Raw genomic sequence first — 13,611 nt, 5'->3', positions numbered from 1 at the left:
AATGCCAATCAGTCTTCCTGGAGCTGGAGTTGTAAGTAGTTATGAATCACCTGACATAGATGTTGGGAACCAAACTTTTTTTAAAGATGGGAAGCATAGAAAGGAGCATAGCCAACATTCAGGGGGAAAATGTAAGTACATGTAATCACAGCCCAAGAACGAAAAAGAGAGAGAGATTGAAGAGAAGTAAACTATGAAAAGACAATAATATCAGAACCCACTTTAGACTCAAGAAATTCCACGGTGGTGGTGCACGCCTTTAATCCCAGCACTCGGGAGGCAGAGCCAGGTGGATCTCTGTGAGTTCGAGGCCAGCCTGGGCTACCAAGTGAGTTCCAGGAAAGGCACAAAGCTACACAGGGAAACCCTGTCTCGAAAAACCAAAAAAGAAAAGAAAAAAAAAGAAATTCCATGAAATGGAAATAGAGTAAGTATCATGTAAAACTGCCAAAAAGTAAAGACGAAAAACCAATACTGTAAGGCACTGGGAAGAGGAATGCCACTTTCCCCTTTTTCTCAACGCAAACAACAAAAATACTGACAACTGACATCTCCCCAGACATCACAGAAGGAAGTCAATGAACAGAGATATGCTTCCTCCTTAGCATTTTATGCTCAGCTTCGATGCTTAGTATTGATCCTCAACTTGACAGGAACTAGAGTCACCTGAGAGGCAGGCCTCTGGGAAAGCCTGTGGGGGATTACCTTGATTATGCTAACTGAAATGGGAAGACCTGTCATATTGTAGGCAGGACCATTCCCTGGGTTGGAGATCCGGACTGTCAAAAGCAGAACAAAACGATCTGAACACGAGTGTGAATGCAATCCACTGCCTCTGAACACGAGTGTGCTTGCACGGGTTGCTTTTGATGGACTGCACTTGAACTGTGAAACACAAACCAAGCAGAGGCTCGGAAGATGGCTAGGTTGTCTAAGAGCACTGGATACTCTTTCAGGGGACTGCTGTTTGATTCTCTGCACCCACATGGAGGCTCACAACTATCTGTAACTCCAGTTTCAGGGGAGCTGATGCCCTTGACCTCCAGGGACACTACACACAAACAATGTATAGAGTACATCCAAGTAAAATGCAAAATAAAATGGAAACGAAAGCGCCCCCTGTTCTTAGGTTGGGTTTGTCGGTGTATTTTATCAGTGAAAATATCTTTCAAAAGTAAATGGAAAATAAAGATGTTCTCATGGAAATAAAACCAGCAGACCACACTGTTAACTCACTAGAATAAATTCCAAATGTTTTCCACACAGAAGAAAATAAGAAATATAAAATAAATGAATGTGAGTGAGACTGATAGAATAGATTTATCTAAATTTATGTTGCTCTTGTAAAATTGCAATGTCTAGTAGAGTTTAAATACATGTAGATTTAAGCATGTACTAATAATCACCCAAAAGGTGATAGGGAGGTATAACAAATACGATATAACCAACAAGATTAAAGTGGAGAGAATGGAATGATATAAAAACACTCAATTTTTAATGCTGGGTGGTGGTGGCGCACGCCTGTAATCCCAGCACTTGGGAGGCAGAGGCAGGCGGATCTCTGTGAGTTCGAGGCCAGCCTGGTCTCCAGAGCGAGTTCCAGGAAAGGTGCACAGCTACACAGAGAAACCCTGTCTCGAAAAACCAAAAAATAAAAAAATAAAAAATAAAAATAAAAAAGTAAGAAGTGAACCAAGCAGAAAAACAAACACTAGGATGGTAGGTAACACTTAAATCCATCAGTAATTAAGTTTGGTGTAAACGGAGAAATTGGTGAGAGTTGCTACAAGCCGTTCTTCCTCAAGAAATGAGACTTCCAGTCTTTCCGGCACCATTAGTTGAAGATGCTGTGTCTTTTCTCCAGGGTGGGTTTTGTCTTTTTTTTTCAAGATGTATTTATTATGTATACAGTCTGTCTATATACCAGAAGGGGGCACCAGATCTCATTACAGATGGCTGTGAGGCGCCATGTGGCTGCTGGGAATTGAACTCAGGACCTCTGGAAGAACAGCCAGTGCTCTTAACCTCTGAGCCATCTCTCCAGCCCTAATGGAGGTTTTGTCTTTTGAATGTTAGCCAAAAATCAGGTGGCTGTAGGTGCCATGTTACCTAGAAATTCAATCCTTATTTCATACCCTGCAAAAAGATCAATTCTAAATGAACCAAAGACCTCAATGCTGTACCCGAAATATCTAGAGGGGACAATAAGAAACACAGTTCAGGATGTAGACTTAGGTCTGGATTTCTCTATGGGACCCCAGATGTCCAGGAAATAAGGCCAACAATCAACAAGCTGGATAGCATGAAATTAAAAAGATTCTACGCTTAAATGGATATTGAGTGAAGGAGCAACATGGAGGATGACAGAAAATCTTTTCCAGCTCTGCATCTGACAAAGGATCAGTGTCTAGGATGTAGGATAAGGGGCTAAAACCCCTAAACATCAAGAAAACAAACAACTCAATTAAAAATTCGTAGCCGTCAGGGAAATGCAAATTAAAACTACTTTGGTATTTCATCTTACCCCATTCACCAGGGCCAAAATAAATAAATGACAACAGGTACTTTTGAGAATGTGAGAAAAGGGGAACACCACTCACTGTTGCTGGGGGTGCAAACTGACACAGCCACAGTAGAAATCAGCGAGAGATCTGGACCATCAAAAGTGAAAAATGGAGAAGTAGAGCTGCCATGTGACCCGGCTATTATCATTCCAGGGCATACGCCCAAAGGACTCTCTCCATCCTACTACAGAGACAATTGCTTGTCCATTTTCATTGCTGCTGTCCTCACAACCGCTAGGAAATATCTCCCATATTTGGGGCCTATCAGCAACCTTCAGATATGTGTGTTTTCCTTGGAGTACTTAGAGAAGCCAGGGAAGTAGAAACTGACTGCTGTGGGGGAGGGAGAAAGAGAGAGCTTAAGGATAAGAGGATAGTGAGGTACGGTGGTGTGAAGGTGGATAGGAGAATAATGGGGCAGGAAGAATTACATGGGGAGAGAGATGGGGGTGTAGTGTGAAGCAGGGGCTTGGGGAGGGATAATTTGGTACTGAGAGCATTTTAAAAATCCACATGGAGCCGGGCGGTGGTGGCACACACCTTTAATCCCAGAGCTCGGGAGGCAGAGGCAGGCGGATCTCTGTGAGTTCAAGGCCAGCCTGGTCTACAGATCGAGAGATCCAGGACAGGCACCAAAACTACACAGAGAAACCCTGTCTCAAAACACAAAAACAAAACAATCCACATAGAAGGCTACTATCTCATAAACTTACTAAAAGTAATAATAATAGAAAATTTTGGGTATAGGCACCCAATACAAGGGGTTAAGGCTACTCCAAGGAACCCTGGGTTCCATCCCCAGCACCGAAAAATAAAAGGGAAAAAAAGAGATTCTCAACAAATTTCTCAAACCCAGATGCACACTAGAATCTTGCTATTAAATGTGACCTATTCCTGGTTCTACCCATAGACATGCTTCCAAAATTATCCTGGAGTCAGCATTCCTAAAGCTCTCCTGGTAACACTGTGTAGCCGGACAGAATACCTATAGAGCCACAGTAATGACACTCCAATTGCTTCAAACATGACATATTAGTGCCAGGCAGAACATATTGCTGTGGCTACATCAGAAACATGACAAGTCTCAAACTCCAGGTGCATCCCCCATTAGAATGCATATCTAGGCACAAAAAAAAAAAACAAAAAACAAAAAACAAAAAAAAAAAAAAACAGCATGCCATTTGGCTAGTTAGTTTTACATCAGAGGGATAATTCACTGTTTGCTCACAACAAAAGAACCTTCTTAGTATCTGCTGAGACCAACAAACCCAGGCAGTAAAGCCTACAATGGTTATTTTTTAAAATATAATTTCATTAATTTTATTCTTTGAGAATATCATACACATATCTAATACATTCTGGTTACTTTCACACCCCCATTCTCTCCAATCTCCTTTCTTCCCCTGACATTTCCCCTTAGAAGTCTCTTCTTCACATCCAATGTTGTTTTGTTTTGTCTTGTGACCCACACTGATTTTGATGATGGGTGACTGCATGACTATAAGCTTTGGAGCATCCTTTGGAGTGTGAGGAGCTCGCCTGTGGGTATATGTGTATCTTAGTTAATTTCTGTTGCTATGATGGAACACCATGCATGACTAAGGCAGAGACGGAAGAGTTTATCTGAGCTTACTGATTCAGAAGCTTAGTGTCCAACACGGCAGCGTGACAGCATGCAGTAGACATAGTAGCAGCGGCAGGAAGGTAAGAATTCACTTCTTGAGCTTCAAGCATGAGGCGGAAGAGAGAACTGGAAATAGTGTAAGACTTTTCTTTCTCTTAAAGCTCACTCCCAGTGAAAGACACCACCAAAACTCCGTGTCACCAAATGTTCAAATGCCTGGCGCGAGGGCGTAATTTCTCCTTCAAGTCACTACAAGTGAAGACAATGACTACCTCTTCCCAGAACACACACACACTTGCACGCACGCATGCACGCATGCACGCATGCACATGCACACACACATGTGCCCATGCCTCAAACTCTACCTAGACCTACACAGAACCCATTGCCATCTCCAACAAGCATTGAACTTACGAAGAATGGAATCAGGCCAGCTGCTTTGTCTTGCTCCAAGGCCTCCTGAAGAGCAGAAGCCCTCATGGAGTAGTTGCCATCCGAAGGGATTGTTTTTAACTTTACTCCACCAATTAATCCAGCTCTTTCTACAGAAGAGTGTGCCTGTAAGGGAAACAGGTAGAGCTGAGTATGTGAGGGTGTGTTCCCATGGCTCCTGAGTCACTGGCTGTGCAGAGCTCCTGGCCTGGACTCTTGATGCCCGGTAAAGGGGGCAGAGTTGATTTCTTCTCCTCCTCCTTTATGAAGTCACCTGTTTCCTGGACTTGTTTCCATCCTGGGATCTTGCTTTTCAATCTAATGAATCAAATACTCCCAGAGTGAAGTGTTGGCTCTCAATTAATGTTTTCGTTCATTTGTGTGACTTTAAATACATGTAGAGTTAAATATATAACAATACGTACACCAAAGGTGACAGGGTAGTATAATAAAAGAATATGCGGGTAGTGGTGGCCGATGCATTTAATCCCAGTACTTGGGAAGCCGAGCTTGAACTACAGAGTGAGTTCCCAGCACTTGGGAAGCTGAGTTAGAGTCAAGACTGAACTACAGAGTGAGTTCCAGAACAGCCAGGGCTGCACAAAAAAACTCTGCTTTGAAAAAGAAAACAAACAACAAAAAAGAATATACAACTAACTGGATTAAAATGAAGAAAAAGGAACAATATTAAATAGTTAATCACAAAGTCAAGTAAATAAAATAAGTGAGCTAAAACTACTCAATTTCTATTTGCAGGGTTTTATGAGCAGTATAATGAACTCCAAGTCAGTCCTTTCAAGCCACACGCTGGACTGAGTGGCCACAGCAAGCATGGTGCTTTTATCCCTTTTTCTAATAGAAAAAAAAAATAGGCTTTGAGAATGTACATGATTTACAAAGCTGGGATTTGGCACCAGGCTGGAGCCTCACTTCCAATTTTTCCACAGTGGAGCTTTAAAGGCAAGCCACAGGGGCACAGTGCAATTCCACACTACAGAAATGGTAAGCAGCCAGTTGTGGGGGCTCTCAGCATGTGTATTTCATTTCTGACTAGATCTCTCAAGCTCCCATGATAGAGTAAGAAGTTTTCCCCCTCATGATCCCTGGGGAACTGCTTTTGGATTTGACATGATGCTAACTGTTCTTGGATTCAGCTCTGGGGTGGGTGGGGGGTAAGGGAGTGTTGGGCCAATGCCCACCCCAGCACACTAACCTGATCGGATGTGTAAGCGACCAGCTTTTCCAAGATGGCAGCTTGTGTCAACTCGGGGGAGGCTGCCTGCAGCTGGCGGGTCACTTTAGTCCGAGCAGCCAGTAGGGCCACCAAGGTAGCTTCGCTGGCACTCCCCTGAATCCAAGAGAGAAAGGCCAAAGGAAATTTGAAATGCTGCAAAAGAATCCCTGCCCAAACTGTTGGAAGACATAATAGTGTGGCCATCGTTTCCTTTAAAAGTGGAGCCAGAAGTTGCAAAATTCACTCGTTTTTTTTTTTTTTTTTTTTTGCAGCTAACATCTGCAGGGGCTGGTTTAGCTCTTGTAATTAGTTTGACATTGCTTTATCCATAGTATGTCCCAGTGAGCTAACATTCTGATCCTGTAGCATATACAAGACTCTGCAGGTGTTCTCTCATGGGTTCTTTAGGCCTGGTCTGGGACACACTGTCTCCACTTCCATCAGAGGAAGAGACTGATCCAGGGCACCCTGCCCAATCCCTGCTCTGTGTTCCTATGCGTGTGGACAGAACAATTTGTATTTGCTTATAACATAGGAATGCATTTTCCTTGACACACAGAGGTGGACTTGGACGGTTTCTCCCAATCCTTAATGTAACAGGGCTGAATTGTGCTCGCTCGCTCGCTCGCTCACTAGCTCGCTCACTTCCTGCACTCGACATATTGAAGCCCTAGGCCCCAGCATCTCAGAGTGTACTATATTTAGAGAAATAAGACCTTCAAAGCCAGTCATGGTGTACACTACATGATGCACACACATGTAGTTTTAACACTAAGGAGGCTGAGGCCTGGGGATAACTGTGAGTTCACGGCTAACCTGGGTATATAAGAAGTACCAATCCAGCTAGGGCTACAGTGTGAGATTGTCTCAAAATACCCCTAAGAAAAGGGAGGACGCAAGGAAGTTAGGAGGAAGTAAGGAGGGAGGAAGGGACAGAGGGGATCTCTAAGGTAAATCTTTAGGGTAGATCGTAATCCAGTCTGACTGCTGTCCTGAGAATCAGCAACTAGCCAGCAGGCATGACATACACAAAGTTGAGACTATGAGAATACAGAAGGGAGAAGACAGTGCTGAAAAATTCCGAACTAAACTTCAGAAACAAACCAGTCCTGCTGACACCTTGGTCTTGGCCTTCAGCCTCCAGGACGCAGAGGCAATGAATATTCTGTTTCTGCCATCTTTGCTCTGGGTTTTGTTGTGGCAGGCCTAGTGAACCAGTGCAAGAAGTCTCAACCATTTATTTCAGCAAAGTAAAAAGGAATTGTACGCAACTCGTCTTTGGAACTGGAGAGTAAGTGAGAGAAATAGCTTTCAGTGCCCACCATGTTGTCCCACTTAATTTGTAAAATAACCCTGTTTTTCAGGTGGGCTGCTGTAACATTCCCCTGATTTGCAGTATGAGTTAGGTATGGTTAAAAGTGAAGCCCCATTCTGTCTTTCTTGGTACCTCCTAGCATTTGTGCTCAGCTTCCCCGGTAGACAAAACCCAGGAGAAACCCATCAGATTTTTGGCTGAACGTTTATAAGAGCATGGCATTTTTCAGAGAAATGTACAGTAAGTACACTGAATTGTGTAGAAATGCGGATTTTTCTTATTGATATTTTATCTCTTTCATCAATCATGATATCCCACTTTGAGCTCCCATCCGCTATTTTTACCTGTTCTTTTGAATCAACTCCTATTCCCTGAGGAATGGGGTGCGCTTTTCAGCTAGACACGTGTATTCCTATTTCTGTAGCTGTACTGTATGAGATCAAATAAACAGATAGACCACGGCCTTCACCCAGCATCTGAGTGACTCACACATCTCCTTTCAGGCCATACTTTCACAAGCAGCTGTTTTGCACAGTTTCAGACCATGTCAAGGAAGCCTGGCTGACCAGACTAGCAGCTATTTCAGGAAATTCAAGCTTCTGACAGCAGACACGGCATCTCCCACTTCTCCTGTGCATTTCATTATTTTTTTTCCTCCTGGCTTGCTTATTTCAGTCCCTCTGGCTACATTTTGTTTTTCAAGATCTATTAAAAAGTGGGTAGGAAAACTGGACGTAGTTGTGTATGGCTTTAATCCCAGCACTTGGGAGGCAGAGGCAGTCGGGTCTCTGTGCATTTGAGTCCAAGCTGGTCTACATAGTGAGTTCCAGGGCAGCCAGAGCTACATAGAGAGACCCTGTCTCGAAAAAACAAAACAAAACAAAACAAAAATCGGCTAGAAAAAAATTTCACTCTCTCTTCAGAGCCCTGGACTCACCATGAGTTTGGTGGACACTGTCCATATTCTGAGAGAAAATTCTTTACTTTTGTCAACAACAAAAAAAAAGTTTAAGAAATAGCAAAAAAGTCCAGCGCAAAAAAAAAAAAAAAAAAAAAAAAAAATTTAAAACATCATTAAAGCGCTGAGCCTCAACATGCCATTACAGATCCGGTTTGGGCACACTTAAACATCAAGGTGAGTGGCTCTCTGTCTCTTTCTAGAAGTGGAGTTTTCGGAGGGAAGAAAGAAAAAGCAATTGTTCTTTGTTAAGAGAGCAACGACAGAGTGCAAGCTGGCCACTGTGCTTCGTGGCCGACAAGTGGGGAATTGAACAGACTCGAGCTGCACGCAGCTAAGCCCACACACTTGCTGCTTCCTTTACCTGGACCCAGTTTCCCCCCACGTCTTTGTGTGGCTGGCCCATGCCTTTGCTTCAGGCAGACAAAGGTTGCCATGGCGAGCCTGCTCTGAGGTGGGAGGGACCTTTGGGGAAAGTCGATGCTCAAGGCTGCTGATGCCCTGAGCCGAAAGGTCCTTTCATCTTCTAGGTTTTACAAATGTCACCTCACACAGGGTAAGAAATTGGCAGCTTTTCTTCCACAAGAGCTTTCAAACCCAATTAAGGGACCCATTTTGCAGGTCTCATTTGTCCGGCCTCACAATGATGGTGTGCCGCCGTTCGGCTCAGACAACCACTGCTGTGCTGATGCTAAGCTGTGATTACAGCTCTGAGGAGATCGATAAGGCAGGCTGCCTCACGGGGCTGTCACTGGGCTCTGGGCTCTTTAAGGCCTCACAAATTACAGACAATCAGCCTCCTGAGCTGAAAAGGGCCAGCTCCCTGCAGCAAACACGTGAATGTCTGCTTTCCACCAACCCCAAACTAAGTGGGTTGAGCTCACAAGGGCTTTGTTGAAGCATGGTCTGGGAGATGTCAGAATTAGTCCTAACCTAAGGCTGGGACTTCTGAAAATGAGATTGCCTTTAAAGATGGTTTAACCCCTGGTAGCATTCTAAACTCCACACACTATCACAAGCAAAGAGCCTGGGCAAGCTGGTTCTAACACACAGCACCATCTTTTATGTGCTGCCTTTAACTAGTTTCTGCCACACACTTGTATGAGCCTCAATTTCTTTGTTATGAAAACTATGGTTGATAATGTAACGAATCCTCATAAGGATTTCAAGGCTGAAAATTGATTATCTAAAGCACAATAAATAGGCTAAAACACAGTTTCATAGTTGTCACTCAATAAACTTAGCTACTTGTAAAATTCTTTGACAAGTACCAAGCTAGAAGATTCAGCTTTGGATACGAAAGACTCAAAAACCGAAATTGTTTTCATTGTATGACAAGTGACCCAGAAATGCTCTCCTCTGTGGTTTTGCTATGGTGTTGGAGTACGGATGCATCACCTGGAGGAAGCTGATGGTCTTGGAAGACTGTTGCCCCTTATCCTGAAGGCTGTCCTCTGAAGCCTTACAAGACGGAAAAAGTGTAATATGGCATGAATATCTTAGGTGCTGTTTGCATAAATTGTGGCATATCATAAAAAAATTGTACAGTAGTAATATTCTCAAGGAAATTTGGACAAGAAGGGGGCCAGTATGAGAGGAACAGGAAGGAATAGGTGCTGGGGGAATGAGGTGGATAAAAATAAAGTCTAATAACATGTGTATGGAAGTGCCATAATGAAGCCCATTGCTTTATTTTCTAACTTAAAATGTAAATTAAGAAAAAGTTTTAGCTGGGGCGGTGGTATTGCATGCCGTTAATCCCAGCACTAGGGAAGCAAAGGCAAGTGAATCTCTGAGTTTGAGGCCAATCTGGGCTACAAAAAGAGTTCCAGGATGGCCAGGGCTACACAGAGAAACCCTGTCTTGAAAAAAAAAAGTGGGGAGAAATAGTTTAAAATGTTTGAAGGCCAGTGAGATGACTAGGTGACATGTTGCCCTGCAAGTCTGGTGACCCACATGCAGACAGAAGGAAAAACTGACATCACAAAGTTGTCCTCTGACCTCCCCATGAGAGTCACGGCTGAGTGTCCACACACACCCAACATACACACACAGTAACAGCAGTATTAGAAAGAACAGTAGTATTAATGTTAATAATAAACTAAATAGTTAAATAGTGAAAATATAACAAAATAAAACATTATGCAGAAAATGTGTATGTATTATATCATCTCAATTTATGTAACCCACAAATATAAAGATACTGGATAAGACGTCGAGAGAATTATACTCTAAAATAGTTGCTGTATTTTCCCATTCCTACAGTGAGTGCCCATTATCCATAAATACAGAGGGCACAATAATTTTTAAAAGTGAAAAAGTGTAATCAAAACTGACATTGAAGATAGTAAATTGGCAATGTGGAAAATTACAGTGATGCACAGAAAACCATGAGCAATTATTGAAAATACAGAGGAGAAAATGACCAAAAAAGCAGGGGGCTGGGGGGACTACTCAAAGAGAGAGAGAGAAATTATGGAAAAAGGACTGAGTCTATGGAAATTTAAGCACCAGAGAAGTGTGTGGAAGTGGCCTACTCACTAACAGGGCAAAGAAAATGCCCCAAGGTAGACAAGAAAGCTGGGTCATGAGGAGGGCTTAGCAAATGCTAAGATCTCAGCAAAGAGTTACAGGGAAAGCTTGCTCTAGGGTCAGGCCTACTGTGAAGAGTGAGACACTTGCCCAGAAATAAATCGACCAGCATTCCAGGCCATGCCTCTGCAGACAGCTCTGCTGGCCTCTGAAGCCCTGACTGGCTGTCTCTTCTCTGGAAACTCTCACTTGATTGTCCTTGTCAAGGGCGGCAAGAGTGTCCCTGGAAAACCAGGATTTCAGCTTCATAGCCTGGGGAAGCCACCAGGGATTCACCCCGCGAAAATGCCTCTGACTTCATGTTGGGGACTAGTGTGTGGCAGCCCCTTCTCAAGCTGAAACAACACCTATACAATGCCTTTTAGCTAAGGAGGTTTGGCTGTGCTGCCTAACCTCTGAAAAGAAGAAAATGGTCGTGTAAAATTATATTGGGACTTCCCGAGAACATTCCTGCTGCCATTTTTAGAAATCTGGTTCACAGTACCCTTTTATGCTTCTGTTACAGTACAGTATAGATGTACATTTACTAGAATATATATTTTTAGATAGGGTCTCATGTGGACCAAGCTGGTGTGAATTCCCTGAGGATGACTATGAACTCCTGATTCTTCTGCCTGCAGCTCTCAACTGCTGGTATTACAGGCAGTCCCAGCCCACTCAATTTTACTAGCTCATTTTTATCAGCTCCCTACTTAGTGACTTAGATATGACCAAGTGAGCTAACCAAAGAATGTAAAGCATGGTTTTGATCACAGTCCTGCTGGCCTGCCCACAGATCTCTGCATCAGAATGAACAAGAATGTACATTTCCCTGACGAGTTTCTCTACAGGCCGAGGCTAGGAACCAGCAAGTCCTTTTTCAGGGCTCTCCTGCAGACAGCATACAACACAGACTGCTGTGTCTCCCACCACCAAGATGCCAGGCCTCTTTGCCAGACAGTGAGATTGTTTACCTTTCAGGGCAAAAGGGACTCTGCTGATGTGATTAACATTAAGAGCCCTGACTTGGAAAGATTATCTTGGATTATCAGAGTGGACCCAATCCTATCATGCGGGTCCTTAAAAGTGGAGACCCGATTTCACATCTGCAGTCAGAACATGACAGTGGGAGAAAGGTCAGTGAGATGGAACACAGCTGCTTCTGGAGATGGAGATGGGAGCTGCAGGCCAAAGAATTCCAGAGGGCTTTAGAAAACTTGAGGAGGTGGGGAAATGGATTTTCCCCTTGGGCTTCTAAGATGACAATCTCGATTTTAGCTCATTAAAACCTAAGTCAGACTTGCAGAACCATAGGAAAATAAATGTGTTTGAAGCCACTAAACTATGCGTAGCATCCTTAAGGAAAAGGTCATACATTGGAGGCTAAAACCCACGGTCTTATTGAATAGTCTCAGGGCTAGAAATGGAGGGCCTTGCTTCCTAGTTTAGTTTGGCCACACTAGACATGTGATCTTCCACAAAGGCTTTCTCCTGTCAGCCCCAGTGTTCTCACTCATAAAATATGTGGAGCCATTACTGTTTTACCTTATACTTGGAGATTCTGGGGAAAAAAATATGTATATTTAAATCCTTCTTTCTAAAGTTAACAAGACTTTCTCAGTATCGCAACCCTGAATTTGACATGAGAAAAATACATAAGGAGGGCTGATGAGTTAATGTAGTTCATTGTTTGTGTTACTAAAGGTTTTTTAAAGGCTCACATTTGCTGGGACATGGTGGTACATTCTTTTAATACCGGCCCTTGGGAGGCAAAGCAGGTGGAGCTCTGAGCTCAAGACCAGCCTGCTCTACATAGTGAGATTCAGGCCAAGGCTACACAGTCAGACCCTGTCTCAAAAAAAAAAAAAAAAAAAAAAAAAAAAAAAAAAAAGGAGGGGTGGGAAGCACAAATTCCAATCATTCACTCTGAAGATCCTGGTGGAATGGAAAATTCACCACGGCTGTCGTGTGCATCTGTCGTGTACCCTCATGTAAGCCCTACAGTTGTTCGCATGAATACGGAGAATGAATTAAATGTATGCAGAGACATAGCAGAAACCTTAGGTAAGCTGTTGGCTCACCGAAAAATAGCACGTACAGCCAAGTAGCCCATACCGACGTTGAAGCATGGCCACAGCTGCCACTTGTGGTAAAGACAGGATCCTAGGGTGACAGCAAGATCTTAGGTTTGGGAATACACAGACACAAGGTCTATAACTTCCCAACTAGAAGCTGAGAGGAAAGTTACCAGTTTTCTTCAGTTGTAAAATAGAGCACCAGATTCACAGGGCTGTGGGGAGTAAATATGTCTGGAGAGTGCTTAGGCGCGGTGGCCAGCAATGGATACCCCAACAAAAATATTCGCTGCCCTCCGTGGTAGCCACTGATCTATCTAGCAGAAGGACCTGTGGTGATAAATGCTTGCCCACAGCTCATGGGAAACAGCACCAGGATCTAAATCCAGATCCCGTCAACTCCCAAACCAGAGTTTCCCAGCTTTCCTGTTCTCTGGAAGAAATCTTTGGACACTGCTTTCTGTTTGCAGCTGTGGTTCTTTGTGGGGCCCACACTCCCAGAAGACTGCCTTCCCCACTTCCCCCACCTTACCTGGATCACTCCTCCTCCTTCCCCAGCTCTTCCAGCCAAAAAGGCCTCTGGCAGCTCCAGCATCTTCCCCAGCCAATCCATCATCACTGTCTCCAGCTCTGTGCACGCTGGGCTTGCAGCCTGCGGTGGGGGGTGGGAAAGAGTGAGGCGCTTAAAGCCACGGGGCAGCTGGCCTCGGCACAAAAGGGTGACATGGGAAAGCATTGTTTCTTTGGTGACTTTTATTTGATCAATTTAACAAAAAGTTCACTTTTTTTTGTCCCCCAAATCCACTCTTGGCAGGGAATTAATCCCTTGCTCGCTGTG

General features: G+C 43.7%; 1 protein-coding gene across 1 annotated transcript in view; it reads right to left on the bottom strand.

Moving 5' to 3' along the window:
• Ddc (dopa decarboxylase) overlaps nucleotides 1–13,611 on the bottom strand; it is a 78,322-nt gene that overhangs the window by 46,831 nt on the left and 17,880 nt on the right. Inside the window, exons 4-6 of the mRNA XM_036201001.1 lie at nucleotides 13,306–13,425; nucleotides 5,834–5,968; nucleotides 4,603–4,746 (exon numbers count right to left, since the gene is read on the bottom strand). Of these exons, the coding sequence (XP_036056894.1) occupies nucleotides 4,603–4,746; nucleotides 5,834–5,968; nucleotides 13,306–13,425 (399 nt within the window). The remainder of the gene's footprint in view (nucleotides 1–4,602; nucleotides 4,747–5,833; nucleotides 5,969–13,305; nucleotides 13,426–13,611) is intronic.

This window comes from Onychomys torridus, chromosome 10, assembly GCF_903995425.1.
Source record: "Onychomys torridus chromosome 10, mOncTor1.1, whole genome shotgun sequence".
In the NCBI taxonomy this organism is placed as follows: Eukaryota; Metazoa; Chordata; class Mammalia; order Rodentia; family Cricetidae; genus Onychomys; species Onychomys torridus.
The sequence above is the reverse complement of the archived record's forward strand: the minus strand, read 5'-3'. Positions and strand labels throughout refer to the sequence as shown.